Here is a 27,251-nt window from a genome sequence, read left to right on the forward strand (position 1 = left end):
TTTGATGGAGATCAAGGTGGTACAGTCCTGAGGTGGTAGAACTGATGCTATGACTGTGCATCAGGGCCTTTGGGATTTATTAATTTATCTCAAATACAGTGAGCTCTTAATATCTGCTGGGGTTTGGTTCCAAGACCCCCTGTGGATACCAAAATCCATGGATGCTCAAGACCCATTGTATTCAATGGCAAAGTAAACTGGTGTTTACGATGCCAGGGGATGCTAAATAATGGAAGCATAGTTAAAGTTATTCTTAACAACCCTACCAAGATGCACTCATGTGCTTTTCCCATTTGCAGGTTGTTGGTGTCAAAGTTGTAAATGCATACTTAATTTATTATGTTGTTGTTGTTAACTGCCCTTGAGTTAACCCTGACTCATGGTGATCCTGCGGATGAGACATCTCCAACATCCCCTATCCTCCACTGCTCTGCTGAAGTCCTGCAAAGTCAGTCCTCGAATCCATCCATCTGACATGTGGCATTCTTCTCTTTTTACCACCTTCTATCATTCCTAGCATTACTGTCTTTTCTAATGAGTTGTGTCTTCTCACGATGTGGCCAAAGTAGAACAGCCTCAGTTTGATCATCTTGGCTTCCAGGGAGATTTCTGGCTTGAACAGTTCAAGGACTCATTTGTTTGTCCTTTTGGCTGCCCATGGTATTCTCAGCACTGTTCTCCAGCACCACATCTCAAATGAGTTGATTTTCTTCTTGATTTATTTCACAATGGACTATTTTTGTTCTTCTTTGCCCCAGTGAGATCATTTGTTCCATTTATAGCCAGGCTAAATTTGATTTTTGCAGCCTCCTGAGTGGTGTTAATTGCTACATTTCTTTGTAATTTTTTTCTAAGAAGCAGTTCTGCATGCGCTTTAATGGTTTAAATCTATTGAAAGATTTACTAATGTAACAAGCTGCATAACTAAAGAAAATGACTCTCTGTTCTTTGTGGGGCTAGAGTAATTTGGGCCACATCTACATTACACAGTTAAAGAAATTCCATCCCACTGTAACTATGAAGGCTCCACTGTGGAATCCTGGAAATTTTAGTTTGGTGAGATCCTGGCCATCCTTTGGAGATAGAAACTAGAGGTCTCTCACAAAGAATTCCAAGTAGTTCACCAAGCTACAAGTCACAGGACTCCATAGGATGGAGCAATGGCCATTGGAGTGGTATAAAACTGATATAACTGTATATTGTAGATACATCCTTGGTTCTAATAAACCACAGTTAGGGTGCATCTACAATACAGAAATAATGCAGTTTGACACCACTTTAAGTGCTATAGCTCTATTCTATGGGATTCTGGGATTTGTAGTTCTGCAGGATCTTTAGCCTTTTCTGCCAAAAAGTGCTGGCGCCGCACCAAACTACAAATCCCAGAATTCTGTAGGATAGAGCCATAGCAAAGTGGTGTCAAACTGCATTATTTCTACATTTCTTCTTATATCTGTTATACATTATTTTAACCTGTATTTATTCATAAACCAGTTTTTGTCAAGTTCTGCATAAGTCTGCAAATTTATTTTATAAGTGCACAAACTTCATATTTATATCTATTTGCAGCAAATAGTTAATCTCCAGATATTTTGTACTTCCAGAATCAATAGGACCACTAACACAGGATTTTGAGAAAGGAAGTCCAAAACACCTGGGGGATATTCAAATATATACATTTCTTGAGGCATCTGTTCCAATACATGCATTTCTCTGTGCAACCTTGTCTGATGTACGCATCTGAGATGTATACATATATTCAGTTGCCATATAGTTGAGTCTAGGATTTGATCAGTTACAGGTCTCAACATTTCCTTTCTCAGTATTTTGCTACTTCTGTGGGGAAAATCAGTATACTTGTTCAATCTCTTCAATGTTTTTCCAGCTGTGCACCCATGTGATAACTAAAGACAGTCAGAGGAGACTTGGGATCCCCATCAATTACCAGCATTACTTCAACTGTTGGGAAATTAGCTTTTTCAAAAGGAGTGGGTAACCTTTGGACCATTTGCACTTCTTTATTCCAGTACTGACTGAGGAGAACTCCAGGTTTGGGGTGAAATAAGAAGGTTTTTATTTAAGCAAATATGCAGAGTGTAATCCCACTCTGCATATTTGCAGCAATTTACACAGACACATCATACAGAAAGGAAACCAAAAAGGAAATACAGAAAGATGATAGAGTTTTAGGAGTTTCCAGTGGTGAGTAGACCACGAAAAGCTGTCTGATGAGTAGACAACGGAAAGCTGGAGGGGCTCAGAGGGTGGCACAGAATATACACAGATTGCAGAGGTTTGTGTGCAGAGGTTAGGTTTTGGAACCATATTTATACATTAAATACATCTCCAAGCACTGGGGTAATTCACCAGGTAACAAAGGCTGGATGTCTTTTCCCAGGAATCGACAATGGGATTCCGGACTGGTTGATGGCCTTAATTTTAGTATGACAAAAAACAGTGATTGGATCAGGATATCCCCAGGATCAGTGGACAGAGAAGTTTGAGAGGGGGGAAGGCAGAGATATTGGCTTACTGCTTTAAATTCAAGGAGATTCTTTGTCTCAAGTTGTAAGAGGAAATGCAGATGACTTGGGAGAAGGAATGAACAACTGATACACCCATCTGGATTTCAATGTCTTGTTTACCTGAATGTGCACTTGCCTCAGGACATCCTCCTTTTCTTCTGGGAACCTGATCTATTGTTTCTGAAAAGTCATTGATCTATCATAAAAATGCTGATTCCAGATATGAGATACAAAATATGGGGATCCCAAAAATACAGTGCGGGGGATGCAGAGTGTGCTAACACATGTATGTAAGCCATCTAATAGAGCACCTACATAGAAGCCAAATCCAACTGCTACTTCAGCAGTATTGTCAGATCTTCAAAAAGCCTTTATGGGCAACTGCAGCTCCATGGGTTTCCATAGCTGAGCAGGGATTTGAATCCTGATCTCCCAGAGTACTAATCCATCACTCAAATCACTACACCGAACTGGCTTTTTCCTCAGAATTTAGGAGACCAAAATTTAGGACACTACCTATTTTCAGAGAAACCCATGATTTTGAGTTAATGTTTGAATTCAGCCTTGAGCACTATCACCTTAGATGCAGTGTTGAAAAGTAGCTTTTGGAAGAGATGCATCTTGACAGATTTGAACCCAAGTGCCTCTCTGTTGAGAAATTAGATACAGGTTGATGGAAGCTACATCAAAAAGGTTCACAAGAGCTTTTTCTCTCTTTTTCTCCAACAATTTCTAAGAAGCTGTTCAGACATTCCACAATCCACACATTTTGATTTCCAGTACTTTTAAGGATCTGTAAGCTAATACAGTAAATACAGTACAGAACATTTGGTCCTGCTTTTGGCATGCTAGACATCATAGTCACTGAAAATGTCCTTGTGGAGGGATACTGCTTCAAGAATTTTTATGTCCCCTCTTTTCCTGCATTTCCAAATAATGAATATTTAGTGTTCATTAAATATACAGACATTGTTTTATAACATATGACTAAGGGCTTGTTCAGTGAATTAAATATCAGTATGTTGGCATATTAATACACAAATGTATATGTAAAGTGGTAACTCCATTGTGGTGTCAGAATGAGATGTAGTGTACACATTTAAAATGCAGTTCTATGCTTTAAGTTCAAATACCAATGCAATAAATATTTTCAAATGGGAGAAAGAATCATGCAAAATATCCTATCAAACTGCCATCAAGTAAAATTCAACTTTGAAATTTAATTTCTCAATATATATTGCATTGGTATTTGAGCTTAAAGCATAGAATTGTGTCTTAAATCTATACAGCTAAAACATTTTCCAAATGTAGCAGTACAGGGGCTTCTTGAGAAATTCAATGTTCTCTGACTAAGAAAGGGGCACTTAGCTGCACACAGGACAGGACAGCCTGGGTGTCAGGGAAGCAACTTTTCTCTTGCTAATGGAGTTTAAAATGTATTACCTGTGTTTTATTGCACTTTGTCCACAGTCCCCACATGGCCAAGTAGGAGAGTGGCCTTTCCTAGACTGTTTTAACTGATAACAGAAATAACATCTCGTGACTCTTAACATCATCACTTTCCCTTTCCTATATGGTTTTTAACATCTTTGCCTGATGAAGAAGCCAGTGAAAATTCGAAAGCTTCCATAAAGTATTTTGTGCATTTTGGTTGGCCAATAAAGGTATTGCTGTTTTGGGGGTTTTGAATTTTGTTGCCTTGCCCGGAATCATGAATATATTTCTTGAATTTGAATAGTCTAGGGGGTGATTATGGAGAAAGAGAAGTGTAGCTGTGGTTTGCTAAGACGGTCCTATGATTTGAAAGGTATTTAGCCCCACGGTCCTATGGTTTGAAAGGTAATTTAGTCTCATTTTAAAAAAAGTTAAGAGTGTTATAATGCAAAAGTATAATTTAATTGGTACACTGATGCATTATAACTCTATAGGGAAAGATAAAGAAAGGGAGAGAAGAGAAAGAGACTTTTTTATTCTGATATATGTTGAAATTAAAAAGAAACCCACTCAACTGTGGGGCTAAAATATTGTTGCTGGTGCGACGAATTGTCATAAAATAGTCCAGGACCAAAGAAATGTCATTTGGATTTTAAAAAACACAAATCCTCACAAACTACAGACGCCAGTAGTTCAGCCAGCGAATACATTTGCCTCATCTAGAGGAGCCTATATATTGTGCAATTGGTGAAGAACAAATCTTTACTGGATGTAGACGTCTTAATGGTTCAGAATCTATGGGTAATGAACAATGTGACCTTGTTTTCATTTCCACACATGATGAGCAAAATTGACGTATCTGGAGTCAGAGCACGAATGAAAGTCTTTTCGCTGACGCACAAGATGCTGGTGCACAGTGGGATTTCTCACTGCAGTTGCTGTGCTCAAAGTGATATAACGGCAATGGGGGAAGCAGAGTGGAGTAGAGCAGTTTCTTGGCAAGGTTGGGGAAAGAAATGCGAAATGAGAGCCTACAAACAGCTGGATCTTCAAAAGATTTGGGTATCTTCAAAAGACACTTTCTAGTTTCTGTGGCAGGGAAGTGGAAGCTGTTTCTTGTGAGCTGGAGAATATATGATCACCCAGATCAAAGCTTGAAAAAGTTACTTTTGTGTCTTTGGACTTTATTACACAAGGCTGTCGTCGTTGTTATTGTTGTTGTGTGCCTTCAAATTGGTTCTGATGTATAGCAACCCTAAGGTATATTCGTGGCCAGATTTGTTTAGAGGAGGTTTGCCATTGCCTTCTCCTGAGGCTGAGAGCATGTGACTTGCCCAAGGTCAACCAGTGGGTTTCATGGCCAAAACAGGAATCAAACCCTAGTCTCCAGAGTCATAGTCCAAAACTCAAACATTACATACACTATGCTGGCTCTCTACCAAAGTGGAATTACAGCAGGATAGTAGTGTCTGTGGCTATATCTTATCACACAATGCCATTTCTGCCCTTTAGCTGTTTCATCTTCCATCCATTCCTGGAATGCCTCCCAGTCTTGCTGCTTTTCCACTGTTGAGTCACCTGCGATAAGTTCCTCCTGCTGCAGTTCTGATCTGCAGGCACTCACACGATGCTGGTGGGCATGATTTTGCCCCTCTCTGCCCTCTCCCTTACTCTAGAGCTCCCTGGTCAAGGTTTCTAAATGTTTCTCTTTTCCATTCATAGGATGGAAACAAGGCAGTTAAAGTGGATTCATAGTGCTATAATTGTGTACAATGAAAACCACTTTATACTGTTACCTGAACTTGCAAGTTTTTTCTCCCTAAAGTGAACATGAATTTTCTTTAAAATGCACATATTTATTTATTTATTTATTTTGCTGCTTTTAGGCTGCTCCATTAAAAGAAAGGATCATGGCATCAGCATTTAGGATGACGGTAATCCCATTTTGGACACTGGGATATTTGCAGGTGTCTGGGTTTTTTTTTTGCCAGTTCCAGCATAGTGCAATGAGATAACCTTTCAGGAACTTTTCCTTTCGCAAATCCAGCAGGAAGCTTTCCAAATGCAGGAGCGAGCATTATTGCAGAGCTGAGGTCGGCTGTAAATCTAATCCCCAGATATGCCCTGAGAGAAAGAGAAGCTAGCTCTGAAAAATTACTCAGAAGGAAAACTGTTCCAGCTATTTCCTCAACTGCTGGTTCACTTCTGCTTGGTTTTTCTAATTAATTTTTTAAATAGTTTGCAACCCATCCAGTTTGTTAGGAGCCCATTTCAATTATTTTTATAATCTTATTTTGTTCAGTGGATATTTGAGTGCTTGGGTTACAGTAGTCCTTATATTGTAAATTAATTATTTATTTAAATATTTGCATCTAATGTGAGCTGCATGCAATAAAAACCAATTTTAAATAACAACAAAAAACCAGGAAAATAGTAAAAATAAATAAATAAATAAACCGACTAAAAGTGTATTAAAACATTTGACCAGCTAAAGTGGCATTTAAAATCAGTGAAAACAGTTTAAAACAATGTGTGAATAAAATCAATTAGGACTCAAGCTATTTTAAAACATTTGGTGTGGGAATGACACCCATGTTAGTGCCATTTATGGGGAAGGTTTTCTGAGGGAGCCAAAGCAGAGAAGGCCCTTCCCCATGCCCTCCCAACATCCTATTGCCCCGATTTGGTGGAACACATTTTTAAAGCGGTGACTTTAAGGTGTTGGAACAGCCAACATGAAATTTATAAAGTCCATTGTTATGGCTGGGTTTCAAAGAAATTATTCCACTATGTGGAGTAATATACAGTGGGTCCTAGGTATCCTCTGGAGTTTGGTTCTAAGACTACGACTACCCGCCGTAGATACCAAAATCTGTGGATGCTCAAGGCCCATTAAATACAGCAAGGTAGTAAAATTGTGGCCCTCATATTAAAAGGCCAATCCAAGGTTTGCTTATCAGAATTTATATTTTTGGGGAATATTTTTAAGTTGTGGATGCTTGAATCTGTGGATAAAGAATCCGTGGATATGGAGGGCCAGCTGTACTGCCTGAGTTCCATAGAAACCTAATGTTAAATATGAATTCCAAATAAATTTCTGAACAGGAGAGTAGCTACTGTCAGAAGCTACAGTGGGTCCTTGGTTTATGCTGAGGTTGGGTATCTGCCATGGAGACCAAGATCCCTGGATGCTCAAATCCCATTGCATACAGTGGCATTGTAAAATGGTGTTCCTTATGTAAAATGACAAAATCAAGCTTTGCTTTTTGTATTTTTAAAAACATATTTTCATTCCATAGATGATGGAATCCATAAGATGAAGAATGTGTGGATATGAAGGGCCAACTATACCTGGCTGAGCTTTGAGCAACAGACATGGCAGCTTCATATGCCCCTATAGTTCTGCAAAGGGGAAACTGTCTATCATATCAGACCCAGAAATTAATACTTTAATAATGTCTGTCTTCTCCTGTTGCAGAGCAGGTTTCTACTCTCATGGCTAGAAAGATGTGGTTTGAACAAGGGCATCAGTATACAGTATGGTGAAATCTGATGATGCTGGGGAAGGGGTTGAATAACATCTCAAATGAGGAAGGAGCTCTCCATCTACTTCTGAGTGCTTTGCCACTGTGCCTCTATTGGAAGTAAAATATGACTAATCTAAATTAAGCCACTGTATGCCAAGATGTGAACATTTGCCTGGGTAATTCAGATTGATATACTATCTACTACAACCTTTTTGTTGATGTCATCTGCTTTTGAGTCGATCTCGACTCATGGTAACCCTGTGGATGAGACACCTCCAAGACTCCCTATTTTCCACTGCTCTGCTTAGATCTTGGAAATTCATACTCATGACCCCCTTAATAGAGTCCATCCATCTAGCATGCGGTTTTCCTCCCTTTCTACATCCCTCCAACTTTCCTAGCATTATTGTATTTTTCAATGAGTCATGCCTTCTCATGATGTGGCCAAGGTACAACAGTCTCGACTTAATCATTTTTGCTTCCAGAGAGATTTCAGGCTTGATCTGGTCTATGACCCATTTGTTTGTCTTTTTGGCTGTCTACACTATCCTCAGCACTCTTCTCCAGCAAAAGAATTTTCTTCTTATCTGCTTCTTCACTGTTCAACCCTCACATCTATTCATGGTAATAAGGAATGCAATGGTTTGTACAATTCTAACGTTTGTGCTCAGTTGTATATCTCTTCTCTTTAGGATGTTTTTGAGTTCTTTCATAGCTGTCCTCTCTATTCCCAGTATTCTTCAGATTTCCTAACTGCAGTTTGCATTCTGATTTATGTTTGATCCAAGATACAAGAATTCTTTTACTATTTTTATTTCCTCGTTTTCCAGGTTTAATTTGTATAGATCCTCCATGGTCATTATTCTTGTTTTCTTTATGTTCAGCAGTAAGCATACCTTTGCACTTTCTTCCTTGATCTTCCTTAGTAGTTGTTCCAGGTCTGTGATGTTTTCTGCTAGACTTGGCAGATATAGCCTTGCAATTGTTATTTATGTCCCGGTCTCCTTTTGTTTGTATTATTGCAATGTGTGCTTTGCAGTGCTGCCTTTGAAAATGTTCCAGAAGCTTCTGTTAACCCACAATAGAGAAGCTATACAGCTCAATATTGTGAGTGGCGGATGTGATCATACTGTGCCAGCACTTTGTCATTTACTCAGCTATTAGTTGATTTGTGGACCAAATCCAGAGTGCTGGTTTTAATCCGTAAAGCCCTAAATTGCTTGGGACTACTTTACTTGGAGCAGCATCTCTTCCCCCAGCTACTTATCTGGACCCTAAGGTTTTAATCTGAGACCTTTGTCTCAGTTTCCCTGCCAAGTGAAGTGAGAGAAGAGGTTACAAGATGGAGGGGCTTTTTAATGGTGACATCCCATTGATGTAATATCTCCCCCCCCCCCCCCCCGAGGGTCACCAGGCAGCTACATCATGGCCTTTTTAAAGCCAGGTGAAGACATTTTTTAATTTGGCCAGGAATATGAAGAACTGTCAAGTGTTTTTATATCATAACATTCTACTTTTGCTGGTGGCTTTACTTTATAAGAGCAGTGTTTTTGATTTTGACGTTTATGCTAGCATGGCTTTATGCCATCTAAGTTGTTTATAGTTTATATTTTTAATATTTTGTAGAGTCCTTTTATTAGCATGTAGTTTATGTATACAATAAGTAATCAATATTTTGCTTAGCAAAAAATCCAGAGATGCAAACAGTTGTGGATTAGACCCTAAATCCCCTGATGGTCTCAACTAGAGCAGACCCATTGAATCAAGAACTTACATAAATGTTGACTTATCAAGTTCCCATTGATGGAATGGTGTACTCTAGCATCTATGTTTGGTCCCCCTTTAATCACTTTTGCTATCATCAGATACTTCCTTTTTACATGTTCTATCCCCTAACATATGAATTTTAATATGCTTATTTTTAAAAATTGGATGTTGTTATAAAACTCAGAGAAAATGAGAAATTTTGAAGGATAGCTGAGTTTCAGTGCACATTGGTTTGTTTCAGTGCAACATTAGGTATGTTTGCATTAAAATGTGGACCCTATATGTTTCTTCTCCATCGTCTTGTGCAAGTGGCACGATTATAGCCATTACATCCTCTTTGCCCAGAGGGGAAAAAGTCATGAGTGCCATTTTGTGTATAATTGAATATCTAGGTGAATAGAGGAGCAAATGTCTTTCAAGTGTCAGTTTTCTTGCTGGCTGAGTTAGACGTGAAAATGCAGGCAGTGAGATCTTCCCGGCAATACTTCAGTGTAGGAAAAAAGGGCACTCCTCCTGACTGGAGGGACCTTGAAGATAAATATCAACATAGTTTGGTTGCCAGGTTATAAATTTTACTCAGCACAAGGTTGTTTTTTGTTTGTTTTTGTAATGAAAACCCTGGCATTTTATCCCTAGCTGTCCTTCTTGTCTGTCTATGAGGTGACTTCTGTGGGCCAACCATCCAATTTATCATAGATATCAGGGATAGCCTGGTATACTGTTCTGAACATTGGACTAGGACACTGGGAAACCAGGGTTCAAATCCTGGCTTGGCCATGTAAACTGACTGGGTAATCTTGGGCAAGTTACACTCTCTCAGCCTCATAGGATGGCAATGATAAACTCCCTCTCAACAAACTTGCCAAGAAAACCCATAAAGATAAGTTCGTTTTAGGGTTACTATAAGTTGGAAATGGCTTGAAGGCACATCACACAACAACAGCACCAGACTCTTTCCCAAGGTAGCAGGAAGGTAGTGCCTCAGGAAGCAGTTGTTTGGGGGTAATAGAAAACTGTTATAGCCTAGAACAATGTGTGGTGTGGTCTACCTTGCACCACCTTAAGTTACTGTGCTGTGTTCTGGTGTAGTAGAGGATCCTGTCTCATTATCAATATTAAACAAAGGTTTAACAGTTTCCAAATTCTGGTTCTTGGCACCTACTCTTTGGCCATGTAGATAGCCCTCCCCTACCATCTGAATTAAGACCAGAAACAGGCAATGCAGGCCTATGACTAACTTCTTCAATTTTTTTTCTCCTGTCTGCCTGATGAAGACGCCAGTTTGACTTTGAAAGCTTGCAGCATGTTTTTACACATTTTGGTTGTCCTGATAAAGGTATCATTGTTTGGATGTTATTGGATCTGCTATATGGCCAACACCGCTACCCCTAGATGTTGTGTCACTATCTTAGCCACCCATGAAAAAGTTGTAAGATTTTGGAATATTTTGAAATTCCGGAATTCCAGATAAAAGAGATTCAACCTGTGTAACAAAGAAAATGAACAGATGCATTATGCCAATTCCACGCAGACAGTACATTGCAAGCTTTCTGTTTCAAACCAAAAAACGCTTCTCCCTGAATTCTTTCTACGTTCTCAGCTCCCCAAGATCCAATTCAAATGTTCTCCATTCTTCTCCTCCTAACTATACCTTGCACTCTACTTCTGACTTCCTAACTCTATTCATTCTGCTCCTATCAGTTTCTTTTGCAGACATTGGGTTATAACCTTTCCTTCCATTGGCCCTCCTTCACAGCAATCCCACTTCATGGTAGGGCAGTAGCGTTGCTAGGATTGGTGTCTTGAGACAATAGGCTTGATCAATGGCAATTTATGGTTCTGAGGTTGATGGGGTGGTTAATCCACTATAGGTTTATCTGATCTTGGCTAGCCTCAAAATAGGTTCAACGCCTTGGCCATGCTTTAAAATTCATACCAAACCTGGAAGAGATTCATTGCCCTGCTGACAATGGAGCTGGCTGCTGATTTATATGCTCAGGGACACCAGTCAGAGATTAAATTTTGGATTGTTACTTTTGAAATAAATCTATCTTTATCTCACGTTCATGTCTTTCAGCATACTTGTGTTTTGTCATGACTGCCCTGGGGGTGACGGCAGGAGCCCATCGTCTGTGGAGCCACAGGTCCTACAAAGCCAAGCTGCCTTTGCGGATATTCCTGGCATTCGCCAATTCCATGGCATTTCAGGTTGGCGTGTCTTCTAGATTAAATGTGTGTGTGTGCAGCTTGATTTCTCTGCAATACAGTGATATAGGATGCTTCTTTATACCAACTCAGAATAGTGGAACAGACTCCTTTGGACAGTGGTGGACTGTCCTCCATTGGAGGTCTTTAAGCAGAGATTGGATAGCCATCTCCCAGAAGTGCTTTACTTGTATATTCCTGCATGGCAGAGAGTTGGACTAGGTGGACTTTGTGGTCCCCTCTACCTCTATAATTCTATCATTTTAATGCAGACCTCTTGTCCTCTTAGCCTGGTATTATTTGCACTGAATGCAAAGGGTAATTCAGGTAGGAGTTTATTTTTCTATCCCAAGACCTATCGAAAGATGCCAGGGATTGAACCCAGAATCTTCATGCAAAACTTGTCATCTGCTACTGAGTTAGGGCTGGCTGGGAGATTCTTGGAAGTATAATACAACCCCTCAGCTTTTCCTAAGTCTGTATATGGCCCATGCAAACAGGCAGATGAATGAATGAGGTGGATCTCTTGCTTGACACCATGGGAAGAACAGCCAGGAGTGTACCAGACCCATAATTTTGAGATCTAGGACAATGGCATCAGACAGGTGTTTTTAGGTGTCTGCCTATGCATGCGTAAACTGTTCCATCTAGTCTTTTCCTTCTTAACCTATTTTTCTGTAGCAACCAAGGGAAAAGGGAAACACAAGATGGAAATGCATGCAAGGTATGGACCTCATGCCTCTGAAATTCTGTAAATGAAGTAGTGTAATTGTACCATAAAAGTCTTACTTGGGACTATCTCTAAACAATTCATAGTTTTCCCTGCTATTTCAACATTTGTGTTTGAAATAGGAATATTGGCTATGAAATCAGAATTCAACAATATAAGAATTCAGAGGCCTATACTGATTCAACACCTATATTGGACCTACCATTAGTTGATTGTTTTGGACATCTAGTTTTGGATGTTATGAATAAGGACAATAAACAGTTATTTAATTTATCATTACTACTGATTCTAAGGAGAAGTGTAAGTGGGATTCCCCCCCCCCTGTACCAAAAACTACATGACCCCTTGAATATTGCACATCCTACAGAGGAGATAGGTAATTAGCTGTTATCTCTTAGGGTGCATCTGGACTGTAGAAATAATGCAGTTTGACAGTTCTCTAGCTCCATCCTGTAGAATCCTGGTACTTGTAGTTTTACAAGGTCTTTCGTCTTCACTGACAAAGAGTACTGGTGCCTCACAAAAGATGGAGCCATGGCAGTTAAAGTGTGTCAGACTGCATTATTTCTAAGGTGTAGATGTACCCTGAGTAAAATTGCTAAGCCTTCCTGATGTTTTTCCTTTCAGAATGATATTTTCGAATGGGCTCGAGACCACCGAGTGCACCATAAGTACTCTGAGACAAATGCCGATCCCCACAATGCTCAGCGTGGCTTCTTTTTCTCCCACATCGGCTGGCTATTTGTCCGGAAACATCGAGATGTCATTGAGAAAGGAAGGAAGCTGGACTTCAGTGACCTGCTGGATGACCCCGTTGTCATGTTTCAAAGAAAGTAAGTGAAATAAAGGGATAGGGAAATTGAAGGATATCAAAAAAAGTTTTACAATCTGAGAAGAAAAATTAAATCCACGTTTGTTGCCATTTCAGTGTCTTTTTCTGTAGGGACATGTGTCTCAGTTGCTGAAGACTCTCAGAACTAATGCCTTCATTGTGTATATGCTCAGGTGCATATCTCTTCCCTGAAAAATGTGTTTATAAATAATAAACATTTATAAGAATTCTTACCAGAAGAATTTTTAAAAAATTCTTGCTAACTTTATAGCAATTCTTGAGATCACTGTAAGTTAAGAGGTGACTTGACAGCACATAGACATACAGTCAAGTAGGAAAAAAATATTTTGTGTCTATTAAAAGACTGCAGTTATTTGGGTTTTTTAATATCTGAAACCTGTTTTAATACACGAGATTGTGATAATAATATAGAATTTTTAATTATTTCCTTGGTGACCCTATGAAGTCTTCATAGGGCTTAGGCAAGGGATATTCAGAGGTGGTTTGCAATTGCTCTCCTTTGAAAAATCGCCCGCAACTTCTGGTATTCCTTGGCAGGTTTTTCTCCAAGTACTAACTAGGTCTGACCCTGCTTATCATTACTTAGACATCCCACTCCTCTCCCGTCATGAAAGCATTCGTGGAGCAGCCATTTCTCCAATAATGGCAGTTCCTGTTGTGGAAAACGGCTGCTCCGTGAATGCTTTGATGACAGGAGAGGAGTGGGACGCCTCAATGATGATTAAATCACGGGAGGCAAGTGTGATTGGCTATCACAGCAGTGTACTTTGGGAATGAGTTAGCCACGTTTTAGCCACAGTAAGCCTCCATGTGATAATCGCCTATGGTTAACCTCCACCAAAAGCATACCATAGAATCTAGAAAATGTCTAGAGTGAGCACATATTTTGGGACATAGGCAAGTGAGTGAAACCATTTGTACCAGTTCTGTGGATACGGGACTTGTATTGTAAGAGTTTATTTTGTAGACTTTGGCTTTCTACTCAATATAAATTATTTGGTATTCTAGGAATCTGGATTCCATGACATTTTTTTCTGACATGACTAATTTGGATTTCAGGAAATGCAGAGCTGGGAAAAACTACTTTGGGGAGGGCACAGGCTCCCACGGTCCATGCTGGCTGGAGGATGTGGGGAGCTATAGTTCAAAAAAGGAAATATTGTCTTGTGTGCTGCAACCCCATCACTCTTTATTTTCTCCCCAGGCATTATGTGGTTTCTGTTATACTGATGTGTTTCGTCGTTCCTACGCTTGTGCCTTGGTACTTCTGGAAGGAGAGTTTGTGGAATTCATACTTTCTCGCTTCTATCCTCCGGTACACTGTTTCACTCAATGTCGCTTGGCTGGTCAATAGCGCTGCCCACATGTATGGTAATCGGCCCTATGACAAGAACATCAACCCACGGGAGAATGCATTGGTCTCCATAGGAGCCATTGGTGAGTTCTAGGAAATCATCTCTTTAACCAGTGCTAAGAATGGCTCTGGCTATTTTTTTCAGACTTCTACCCATATTCTATATCTATATCTGCTGCAAAATGAAGAAGTAAACATTGTTGTAAAATGATGAATTTAGCTTTCCTTTGAACATTCTGACCCTTTCTTTCCCCCAAAGAGACTCAGAATCACCTTATTGCTTAAGCAGCCTAGTGTTGCAAATAAGGTGCTCCTAGTGCAGACTGAGACAGCTAAATCTCAATTAATGAAGTGAATGTGTTCCTGGCCATTACTTCTTCCAAAGAAAATTTGGTACCAGAGGTAGAAATAGCATGAAAGGAACATAGATAGGTTCCTGCACCACAAAAAAAGAGGAGCAATTGAACATGTGTATTCAAAACTAACAAAATGCCCACGTGACATGAAACAACCAGGTCAGATAAGCCTTGCATAAATTAACAAAAACATTTTGATCCTCTAGAGACCACTTCAAGTTTTTATTTTGGTGGCGAAACGCATGCATCTATGCTTTTTAAATATGCTTTATAATGAATGAATCAAAATGAATGAAAATTTATTTATATACCGCTATTCCTATATAGATCATAGCGGTTTACAACATAAAATAATACAATTATAACAACGTATATCCCCAACAGTGTAAACTAACTACCCATAACCAATTCAAAGCTATACAAAATCCTCTAAAAACCATTATATTACAATCATTAAAACCATACCATACCATATAAAGAAGCTTCACTATCAGAGGCTTTGTTAACTGAGGTATGCCAGTATAAAATGAGGGTCAGCCCTTTGATTAGGGCTGAGGCAGCAACTTCAGTTGGTAGATTTTGTAGGGTGTCATCAAACGGTGTCAGATTTGTACCTTATTTGGTTTGAAGTCACTCAGTTTTTAATGCCAGGGATACAGAGAGGTGTTTGTAGGATTTTCAGCCTTGTATGCCAAAATATTTTGGCTGGGTTTAGATACTGTACAGGACAACCTGGGGAAGAGAGGAAGATACCATTTGTTGGCCTGCCTCAGGCAGCAAAACATCTTGGATCAGCCCTGGATGTATTGAATGTCTTGTTTGTCTATTTTTAGATTGTTTATTCTTCCCCAGACACTGCTGCCAGCTCTTTATGCTTTTTTCTGAGCACCCCCAGAGATCCAGATTCCAGGCCTGACAATTTTATCTTAACCTCTCAGGCTTTATTGGGAATTGCAGGGACCACAAGGGAACTCGCTACACAACAATTGCAGGAAATGCTCCAAATGTTACTCAGATGGTCTGTTCCAGGAGACAGGACTCCAGAGAGTGACAGTCTGTTCAAGTGGCTGGCTGAAAAGCTGTGTAAGGCCACAGTTGTGATTGGAACATTTGCTTAGAAAACAGGACTGGACTGAGCTACCTCTTATTTCCAATTCAGTTTAAAGTATCATTTATGATACAGTAACAAGAAACCACAACAGAGAACACCACCATTTAATTCTAATGTGACAGCTGCCCAGTGGCATCACTAGGGGGGTGCAGGTCACACCAGGAGACACCCTAAGAGGGAGTGACACCACTGCTCCTCAAACACCTGCATTTGGGCAGAAATGGGCTGTGACATTTGCCTGTGTCTCTTTAAAATGCTGAAGAGATGGTGTGAGTGGGGTGAGGTTCAGAGGGAGGAAAAAGAGAGGCCCCAAATTTTTTCAAATTTAATTTAATATTTCAAAATTTTAATTTTTAAAAAAATATTATAAAACTATGTACTGTATATGTAAATACTTTTATTCTGTGCATATGATATTTTAATTTAAAGGTACAATTTTCATTTTGCTAGTTGTTTAGGGCACAACTATTACCATTGCATTCAATCATAGGAATTATGATTTTTGTACTAAAGTTACTCATAAATCATAATCCCTATGTATCATTGAATGCAATGGTAATAGTTACTATGGTGTGGTATGGAAGGAGGTCAATGGGTAACGCCAACCCTAGTGACGCCACTGCAGCTACCGACTGCAAATAAACCCTGTATATGCTCCATGAAAAGAGTTGGACCTCTGTGATGCCTTATCTACAAATACTTTACTTCAAACCATCAACCCACCCCCTAGCTTTCTAGCTATTCAGCAGAATCTTCAGTTCAAGTCTTCAGTCTCCAGTCCATAGCCCATCTATTTTGCCCTGTTGATTTTGTCAATACCCCCTTTCATGGTTACCGTCTGTATGTTTCAATGCATTTTGATTTTCCCTAAGACCACGTTTTAGAATAAATCCACTTCTGTACACAGTGTAACTGACTGCATGTAAATTTCCCTGTTTGGTCTCGGTAGCATCCTCCTGACCTTTGGCATTTAGTAAAGCCACAGACTGCTTGATTATCTTCCATTCCCTGTTTGTCCTCAGAGGAACAACAGCTACTGAGCCAACGTCAAAGTGCAAATGTTGGGTCCAGATGAAACTCATATTTCTTCTTCTTTTAAACTCTTTGATGAATTAAGAGAGAATCTTCTTTAGGGTGATTGCAGATACCAAAATTCCAACATGGGCAGAGTGGTGCTATGGAAGAGTGGAGGCAAGGAATCCCCCTTTTCCAATGTCTGTTGGCTTGCCAAACACTGTGGACAAAGAAGGAGAAACAGCTTTATTCCTATTAATTTAGCTGTTTTTCCTGCCATTTTCTTGTTTTTATAATTTTTTCCTCTTCCCACTTTGATTCATTGGCCATTATCAGACGAGTGTGGAAACTGGGGAGTCTTCCGCACTGGGTGGTTCGAATTCAGTTATTTCGCACAATAACCATCATACCAGCTTCGAATGGCCCAATCTGCACTCACGTTTAAAGCGCGAGCTGCCGAAATGAATGCGTACTGGCTCCTCTTTTGGAGCGTGTTGGCAGTGCGCTGATAAGGGGATTGGCGATATCCTGGATTGGGGGGCTCTGTTGATCTCAGTGCGAATGGGTCTGGTGTGACTACCAGTCCTGAATTCCATCGCAAGACTCCCAATTCCAGTTTTTACTTCCGGTGGGTCTTCTCTTTGCCGGTTCCAGGAAAGGGCGCGGGGGGCCGCTTGGAATCGCGGTTCCAGCAGCCTCCTCCTCCTGCTCCCGGCTTGAGAGGGATCCTGGCTGCATCCCAGGCCGGGAAAGGGCGCGGGGGCCGTGGATGCCGGTTCCAGCAGCCTCCTCCTCCTCCTCCCCTTGAGAGGCATCCCTGGTGCATCTCCAGGTGCCTCTAACGCGGGAGGAGGAGGAGGAGGCCGTGGAACTGGCGGCGATCGCCGCGATTCATGCGGCCCCCGCGCTCTTCCCTGCCTGGGATGCAGCCCCAGCTGGCTCCCAAGCCGGGAGGAGGAGGAGGGGCTGTGGACCGCGATTCCCGTGCGCCCCCGCGCCGCTTCCCTGCCTGGAAGGGCAAGGCATTCCTCCCTCATCGGAGGGGAGGGGGAGGAGGAAGCGCCTGGCCGAAGGGAGCAAGGGAAGCATTCTTTAGGAGCCTTCTTCCCTGCATCCCCTGCCCCAAAGCCCTCTGTCGCTGGGCTTTTCCTTCCCTTGCAGGAGGAAAAATCAGGTCATGTGGAGCTCAGTCAGGCAAACCCCCCCCCCTTTTCAAATTCAAAACAATTTTTTTGAGCGCAGATGCGCGATGTTATATTCCTGAATGGATGTTTTATTTTAACCATTTTTTGAGCGAGCTGGCCTGGTTTTATTCCAGAGGCAGATGGAGGCAGGCTTGCACTTGTGCAGCCGTGTAAAAACCACTGTGCCTGGCTCGTTAAAAAGGGAGGGACATTTCCCCCGATGCCCTGCAAACGTCACCATGACGATTAGCTTGATTGGCAGCGGCCAATCTACAGAATGCATTCGATTTCTGTCAAAATGCATTCGATTTCATTTGTAGTGGGCACTTGCTAACGGAGCGATTGACAGCCGATGGTGGAACTGCTCCTCCCCCCCCCCAGAATACATACTCACACACTCAACACACCCACACAACACACACACGTAGACACCGGGCATTGCTAATTTGTTGCAGGGAAGGTCATGGTAACATTAAAAAAGCAAGCGGAAGTAGAGAGGAAACAGTAATGGGCGCGTTGTATCGCGGATTGTTAGTGCATGAGCTGGCTCTCCAGCTGTTTACGGGCTGTCATGACGGGACCTCCCCTTTCAACCCCGGAAGCGTTCGTTAGGTCGCAACCCATGCAGGGCCACCACTGAGCCTGTGCGAGGCTGCCGATACGAATCGGCCAATCCTCCATGTTGAGCTCCATTGTGACAAAACATTTGCACTGAATGAACTTCCGCCGCGATGAGATGGACAATTTGATCCTGATGCGGAGGGACTCCCAGGTATGATGGTATTGTGCGAAATAACGTGAATTCGAATCGCCCAGTGCAGAAGACCCCCAGTTCCACACTCATCTGATAAGGGCTATTGATAAGAGAAATAAATCAGCACTGGGACAGATCTTCCACATTGCTGGAATACATCTGGAATGTGAAAACCCGTACCTTTGGACTGCAAAGGCCCACAGCTTTGTTCAGAATGCTTTCCTTTTGTGCCCCCAAAAAGCTATAAAATAGGAAATTGAAGATGTATCTGCTGAAGGCAAACGCTTTAAAATTCAACAATTGAGTCTGATAGTAGATCAGTAAATAAACCCAGTAGTTTATTTAATGACACAATGCCAGGTGGACTCTGGTTTGGTTGCCCAGGTTTCCACCGCAGACAAGCAATTAAACCAACTTTATATAGAAAAAGATGCAGTGGCTGCAACTGAGCAACAAATCAAACACACCATAAAGGAGCAAACACTGTTTCCAAACAATCCACATCACATTTGGTTTTTGTATCTTATTATGGTGTACATATTAGTAGAACATGTCAAGAAGTTTTGGAACATGGCTCAGAATATTTTGGATATGTTTAATAACTTATATATTATAAATAACTTGAAATCATTAGGAAGTTAGAATATTTTCTATTTCTAACCATACGTGGCTCTATAGCATTTAGGCCTTCTGGTCACTTGCTGGCTTTTCTCCTTCACTGGACTACATAGTTATATCAGTTCCATACAATTTTAATTTTGTATGTAGCTACATCTCAAAGAATCCTGGGAGTGGACTATAGCTTTCAAGCAGAGTCCTAAATATCTCAGTCAATTAAATGTTGATAAACTGGGGCTACAGCTACACTGCAGAATTAATGCAGTTTGACACAATTTTAACTGCCATGGCTCCATGCTGTAGAATTCTGGAATTTATAGTTTGGTGAGATATTTAGCCTTCTCTGACAGAGCTAAATATCTCACCAAACTATAAACACCACCAAGTCCAGTGGGATTTGCTCCCTATTAATTGAGCTTATGGTTTCAGCTTCAATAAGAAGGATTGCCAGATAAATGCCTATCCGGTTAATGTGGTCAGTGATGTGTAGTGTGAATAATCTGATACTGTACATCAAGGCTGCACCTACACTGCAAAAATATTTTGGTTTGACACCACTTTAACAGTCGTGGCTCAATGTGATGGAATTCTGGGAACTCTAGTTTCTTGGGGCACCAAAGCGAAGTGCATTCAGCCATACCCATTAAAGTGGTGTCAAATTGGATTATTTCTGCAGTATGGATGCAGCACAAGAATGCCATACCAAACACATGGAATCCTACTAAACTCAATGGGACTTATCAATGAGTAGACACAAACAGAATCACACTGTAAAAACTCATTCTGTTTTTAAAATCAAATTTTTTTCTGAGCATGATGTGTATGGAGAGATCAGATACAGTGGGCCCTTGTTATCTGCTGGGGTTTGGGTCCAGGACACCGTGTAGATACCAAAATCTGTGGATGCTCAAGTCCCATTAAATGGAATGATATGGAAAATGGTGTCCCTTATATAAAATGGCAAAATCAAGGTTTGCTTTTTGGGAATTTATGTATTTAAATAATATTTTTCAAACTGTGGATACTTGAATCCATTAATAAAAAATCCATGGATATGGAGGGCTGACTGTATAATGATTGTTATTTCTCAGCTCATTCCCAGGATAATACTGTGAATGTTTGCATAATCATGGTTTTCTAGTAGATGCTGAAGTTATATCTCTCTTTTTAAAAATTCTTTCTGCTGCCTTTGACCCTATTCTCCATTACATCTTGGTTCTTCCCCCCGCCCCCTCTTTTCTTCCAGGCGAAGGTTTCCACAATTACCACCACACCTTTCCATTTGATTATTCGGCCAGTGAGCTTGGCTTGAAGTTCAACCCAACCACGTGGTTCATTGACTTCATGTTTTGGTTGGGTCTGGTCACTGAGCGGAAGCAGGCTCCAAGGGAGATGGTCCAGGCTCGCAAAGAGAGGACTGGAGATGGCAGTTCTTGAGAATCAAAGCAAAGTCTTTTAACGTTGATGCTGCTGTATGTGCCGTTCGTATGTTTCTTTAGGGGTGTGGGTCTCCTTACCCCAACCTTCTCCTTAGGATGGAAGTAGTATGTTTTCATTGAACATAGGCCAAATAAGTTCCTGGATTAATTCTCTTTTACTCAAGGGCAATGGTTTTCAAACTCTTCCGTTGGGTTGCAACATTAACGCATTATGTATTCACTCATATGCAAAGAAAACCTGATTCATTGCAAGAAATTTGGGGACATGTGCTAATGCAAGGGTGAGTAGTTTTCAGGCAAGGGCTTGGAAAGTTGTTATTTTGGACCCAAGCTCCAAGAACCCATTCCACCACCCACCCCAGGATGGTTGCTGGCCATGCTGGCAGGCTGACTATGGGACTTGAAGTTCAAAAAAGGAAATTTTTCAGGCTCTCTTTGGGGCTTGTTTGATCTCTTTTGCTTCCCCACCCCAGCTAATTGCATAATAACTACTGGATGAAAATGGTCATTCAATGCTGCACTCAATCACTTGAGTCATACATGAATCATGTGCAGGTATGTGTTCTGCACATACAAGAACAAATCTGCATCAGAATTATGACACAGAAGGGGTCATAATATAAAATATTAAAATTGGCTAGCAGCGCTGGACACAGACCTGACCAACAAATTCATACTTATAACTGAAGAGAGGAACTAAAATAAGTGATTAGCAGAAGGCCAATCTCAGCAGACAATAATGGCCAGTTGTTCTTTTCATCTTATACAGACCTGTTTGGTCAGCACTTTTAGGACTGCAGTCCCATTTTACAACTAGGGTACACTGAAGATACACAGAGATCAGAGATACACAACTTGCATGGATCAGGCAGGCAAATAAATGTGCATGAGGCTGCAGCTTTGTAATGGTTATTGTTAATTTCGGAGTTGGGAAAGGTTGCAGATTCACCACGAATCTTGTACATATAAACCAGTAGAGTCCCATCTACTTTCTGCCAATGACTGTTCTCAAAGTATGCTTCCATCTGGTTGTGTTATTTGAGCTTGTTTTTCACACTCCACAGTGGTGGCACTTTGATACTACTTTAACTGTCAAAGGTCCACCCTATGGAATCTTGGCATTTATAGATTTTATTTATTTTATTATAGTTTGGTAAGATCTTTAGAATTCTCTGCCGGAGAGCACCACACTACAAATCCCAATATTCCAAAGGATACAACCATTAAAGTGTCAGTTAATATGGTATCAAAGTGCTTTCACTGTGTATTGTGGATGAGAAGATGGATGGTCTAGGACAGTGATTCCCAGAATCACTGTCCTCAGGTGTAGTTAGATAAACAGTGTCAGGTGTGTCTCACCATTGGCCATGCAAGCTAGAACATCTGATATTTGTGAATCCAGAAATAGTTGCAGACCCAAGCTGGGGAATCACTGCTCTAGACCAACCATGCAGAACACTCTCCTGTAGCTGTGTATACCAGCAGGTGTTCAGCAGTGGTCTGCAGGTTTTCTGTTAAGGGTAGTTTGTCCACCACTGTCAATCTTCCCATTTAAGATTTCCAGATAAATTCCCAAAGGAACCTGAGAGTTCCTCAGTAGCCAGTTTGAAAACCATTGCTTTAGCAGAATTAAATCATGGATGGATATAGCCTATACTTGTAGCTGTCTTAAGTGCAGTGTTTCGGAAGGTTAGATATTATTTAATATTAGAGTTCAGTGTAGTAGATCTTTTGACTTGAGTCATCATGACTATGGCCAGTGAGTACACTAATATGGTTGCACATGTAAACTCTTGACAGAATAGAGGAACTGAGTTAAAACGTAGTTCAAATGAGCAAGCTAGTGAATTGTTTCATTTTAAGTCATGGTAATAGTTCTCCTCTGCTGCTCTGCTCTGGTTTCTTGGAGACTTGGGATGGGAGGTTTAATATGCAAACTCAGCAACTCATGAAGCTAGAGAGGGCCTACTGAAGCAAGCAGGAGCCAGGTAGGGAGTAGGATATCTCACTTGGGCAGCAGCTGACAAAGGCCTCATCTGCACTGCAGAGACTGTCCAGTTTGACACTGCTTTAACTACCTTGGCTCAATACTGTGGAATGTTGAGATTTATACCGTAGTTTGTTTAGCCTTCTCTGACAGAATGCCCTGGTGGCACAACAAATTAAAAATCTCATGATTCCATAGGATTAAGTCATTGCAGTTAAAGTGGTGTCAAACTGGATTATCTCTGCAGTGCGGATGAAATCAAAGAAGAACAGGAGAGACCTAATATGCAGGCAACTCAATCATGAGAGAGCCAGCATGGTGTTGTGGCTTGAGTGTTAGACTAGGGAGATTATCGCACTGCGTTCTGAGAACGTTCCATCTCATCACGTGATGAAAACGTTCCTGGAACAGATATTACCGCATTAGAAATCAAAACGTGATCAGAACGGGATCAGAACGGCAGTTTACCGCACTGCGATTCCTTTTTCTTGAAACCGTTCTCAGAACGGTTTGCTGTATTAAGTTTTGTGGGCTGTCTTCTGATGACGTCGCCACTCAGTGGTTGGACGGCTCGGGAGAGGCGCCGCCCCCAGGAAAGAGGGAAAAGGGAGGCTTGGGCCATGGAGCTCGCCTCTCCTGAGTCCCTCGGCTTACTGAAATCCCTCACCTCCCTTCCCCATAGGAATCAACCCAAAAACGGAGTTTTAAAAGAGCAGTGAGCCCTATGGGTCTTCATCTGGGGGGAGCAGAGGATGCTTGGCTATGGGGATGTCCTGCCATCTCTCTCTCTCCCCTCTTTCCCCATAGGAAAGAATCCAAAAACGGAGTTTAAAATCTCTCTCAGATGCAGACCCAAAGGGCTCTCCTCTGCTCCTTTTAAACTCAGTTTTTGGATTGATTTCTATGGGGAAGGGAGGTGGGGGATTTCAGTAAGCCTAGGGACTCTGGCCGGGAAAGTGCTTCTCAGCCTCACTGCGAAGTCTTCCCTCCGAAGATTCTCTTGGGAGGGAAAGAAGGCAAGCACCTATAAAACGCTGGGGCTTCATATGCTGGCATATGTTTGAAGAAAATAGGATAAAACCTATGTAACTTGATGGGCCAAGGGCAGAGTCCCCTCCTTGGCAGCCTGGGCATTAAGGGAGCTCCACGGAGGGAAAGGGAGGGGACTGGACCAAGGGCAGAGCCTCGGCAGCCATTGCAGCTCTTTAAACCGGTTAGAAAAGAAGAGTCCTCTGCTGTCATCCCATTTCCCCTTTTTGGCAGCTTGACACCCTTTTGCTCCTGTGTGTGTGCATGTAATGTGTGCCTTCAGGTTGTGAGCTTCCCTCCCCGCTTTAACTCTTGTCTGGCTCTTTGCTATGGAATTCTGGGAGTTTTTTGCTTGCTTTTCTGTGGTGCTCCAAACAGAGGAGCTTTTGTGGGTTCCCTCCTGGAGAGAAGGAGGAGAAGGTCCTGGGCATCCCTGCCTCCTGCATTGTGACAGCAAAGGAGCCCCACTGGACATGACACTAGAGACCCCCGGAGAAGCAGCCAGACCCTCTCCCTCTTGCTCTCTGCTCTGGTCTCTTCTTTCCCTCTCTTTCCCTGCTTTCCTCTTCTCTTCCTTGTCCCACCTTTCCTCCCTTTTTCCTCCCTTCCCTCCCTCCTTCTTTCCCCCCTCACACACACACACCTTCCCTCACTGCAGTCGCTCGCCTGCCTGCCTCCCTCCCTGCCTGTCATTCTTTCAGCCAATCAGAAGACGGAGGAATGAGGGAACGGATTTGAGAACGGATAAGAATACCGCACACACTTCTCTTGGAACGTTTTCATCACGTTTCAGCTCTCTGGGAACACATTCAGAACACATTCAAATCCGTTCCCTCCTGGAACACATTTGGAACACATTTAAGCGTTCTGAGAACCCGATTGGAACACATACGTGCGGTATACTCAAATGCGTTCCGTTCTCATCACGTGATCAGAACGTTCTCAGAACCCAGTGCGATAATCTCCTAGGACTCTTGGAGACCAGAGTTTGAACCCTTTCTCAGGCATGGAGACCCAATGGTGACTTTCAGGAAGTCACATCCTCTCAGCCTTAGAGAAGAGGGATGGCAAACCTCCCCTGAATGAATCTTGCCAAGAAAACCCTAAGATAGGGTAATTTGGTAACTGGATAATTTGGAGTTGACTTGAAGTCACTGATGTACCCCCCTTCAATTCTTTGAATTGCAATTCAGTGAAGTAGTGGCCAGTAGATTCCATGTCCTGTCATGCACTGACAGGAGAGTTCCTGGAAGGCCCTGATTCAGTGTATTGCTCTCAGCATTCCAGATTTGATAGGTCAGTGCAGCTCAAAGCAGCAATCTGTGGACTAGTGCCAGTTTCCAAGCCATCAGCTTCCAGTCTACAGCAAATTCCTAGGAATAAAATAATAAAATGGAATAAATATGATACTGATTTCCAGCATACTGGGGGAGGGGGGGAATTGCTGGTTCACCAGGTCAAATAGATTGTGAAACATTGTCTTTGGCTACAATTGCCTGCTTCTAGCTGCTGTCACCACTTGCATTCCCACTGGTTGGGGATCCACAATGGTGCCTGTGAACCATCCCTCGGTTTGTTCTTCTGTAAAGCAGGAGAACTGGACAGAAAAATGAGGCATATTTAAAAGAATTTTACAAAGAAGTTTGTGTGAGTGTGGATGTGTCTTGCACTCAAAGGTCAATATGTTGGAGCAAGGAGGACAAGGCTAGAGACTCAAGTATGGTTCGCAGGGTACTGCCTAGTTTGATCTGAACTGGTCTGGACATCTAGATGTATGTGCCAGGGAAGGGAGCCCTCATTTGATCAGCGATGGCATTAGCAACAGTAATTTCTAATATACTCCAAATCCTAGACTGTGGACATGAAATGAGATTGCTGAATCCCAGAGCTTGGGGAAGTTACTTCTGAGGGATTTGGGGACCTGCAATAAAAGGTAATTTTTGTAAACTCCATTGAAGGCTTGTTTAATAGGGTAAGGAGAAGGGTTGCCTCATTGGTTTGGGGTGGAAATTGAGTGGCCTTCCAGATATTGATCAACTCCCAGCAGCCCTAGTCCAGCATAGCTAATGGTGAGGAATGCTAGGAGTTGCAGTTCAGTAAGATCTGTAGGAGTCCACGTTCTCACCTGTGACTTAGGATAGTAAGTCAAGGAAGTTGGATGGAAGAAATGGGGTGGCCACCTCTTGATCTCTTCCCTGTAAGCTACACCCCTCTTCCTCTCCTCCCTGTCTCCAGCTCACAGACAGAACCTTTCATGGTCATATATGACTGTGGTGTGGATTACAAAGGCCTGGAATACACAAGACATACTGAAACAATTCTGGTGTTGAGTGAGAAACTGTCATTGTTGGAAAAGATAGAAAGAGAAGAGGGAGATTTCCCTTTGTTGCAAGACCAATGCTCCTCTGATTTTTTTTAAAAAAACTTTTGGTTGACTTTGTTTTGTTGTTCTATATGCAATTCATTTATTGAAGAGCAGGTACTTGTATTTAACATCTCTATGCTTTGTGGGCCAAAAATGAAGTATGTTATATAGGTGATTAATTTTACTGTCATATATGCAGTTGTCATTTGTAACTGTGTACAACTAAATGATGTCTTAAACCAAATAAAGCTTCATTTTAAATGTTTGGATATTTAATTTATCTTCTAGTTGGTCAAGGTTTACTGTGGCATGCACATTATAAATTATCCTATATTCAGTAGGTATCTTAAACAAACCACCTCCATCACAAGAGCTTGGAAATTTAACTTTTTGGACCATGACATCTAGAACTCCCAGGCAACAAGACCAGTGTCCATCCTGTTTGGGAGACTGAGAGAGTTGTAGTCTTGAAAATTAACTTTTGGAAGGTTTGTGTTTGACTATTGGGCCCAGAAAGCATGCAATGCCCATTAGTTACCAAACAAAATGTATCTTTTTAAAAATATGGTTTACATAGCCTTAGGATCTGCCTGATTCTCTTTAAAATGCATGTTGGTTTAAGAAGGATTCTAAAGCCTTTCATCTCCTGTATTAGCTTGTTTTCCTGAGAGATAAATGAGCGGAAAAGGAATTGAACAGACTTCCAAATTTTGAAATGCAGATTGCATGGTGAAATGTCTAGAACCGGAGAAAATCCTGCCTGTCTCATATTCATTTTAACTCTAACTGCTGTATTAGAATGTTAATTTATTTCATTTCTTTTATATTCTGTTTTTCTCAGCCCAGGGACTCAAGCTGGCTTAGAGAAGTTAAAACAGATACAGATAAAAGGTCACATCACACAGAACTTAAATTATAATTAAACAATCAAATGAATTAAAAGCAATTTAAAATTATGTTCATTAAAAAGAGAGAAAGAAACCAATACATACAGACAAT

General features: G+C 41.4%; 1 protein-coding gene across 1 annotated transcript in view; it reads left to right on the forward strand.

Annotated features, from left to right (window-relative positions):
* The window catches only part of SCD5 (stearoyl-CoA desaturase 5), a 48,145-nt gene extending 24,948 nt beyond the window's left edge, over window positions 1-23,197 (forward strand). The window contains exons 2-5 of the mRNA XM_042469985.1: window positions 11,331-11,461; window positions 12,816-13,021; window positions 14,246-14,478; window positions 20,679-23,197. Of these exons, the coding sequence (XP_042325919.1) occupies window positions 11,331-11,461; window positions 12,816-13,021; window positions 14,246-14,478; window positions 20,679-20,869 (761 nt within the window). The 3' untranslated portion in view covers window positions 20,870-23,197. The remainder of the gene's footprint in view (window positions 1-11,330; window positions 11,462-12,815; window positions 13,022-14,245; window positions 14,479-20,678) is intronic.
* Window positions 23,198-27,251: the final 4,054 nt, after the last annotated feature.

Source organism: Sceloporus undulatus, chromosome 5 (assembly GCF_019175285.1).
Source record: "Sceloporus undulatus isolate JIND9_A2432 ecotype Alabama chromosome 5, SceUnd_v1.1, whole genome shotgun sequence".
Classification (NCBI taxonomy): Eukaryota; Metazoa; Chordata; class Lepidosauria; order Squamata; family Phrynosomatidae; genus Sceloporus; species Sceloporus undulatus.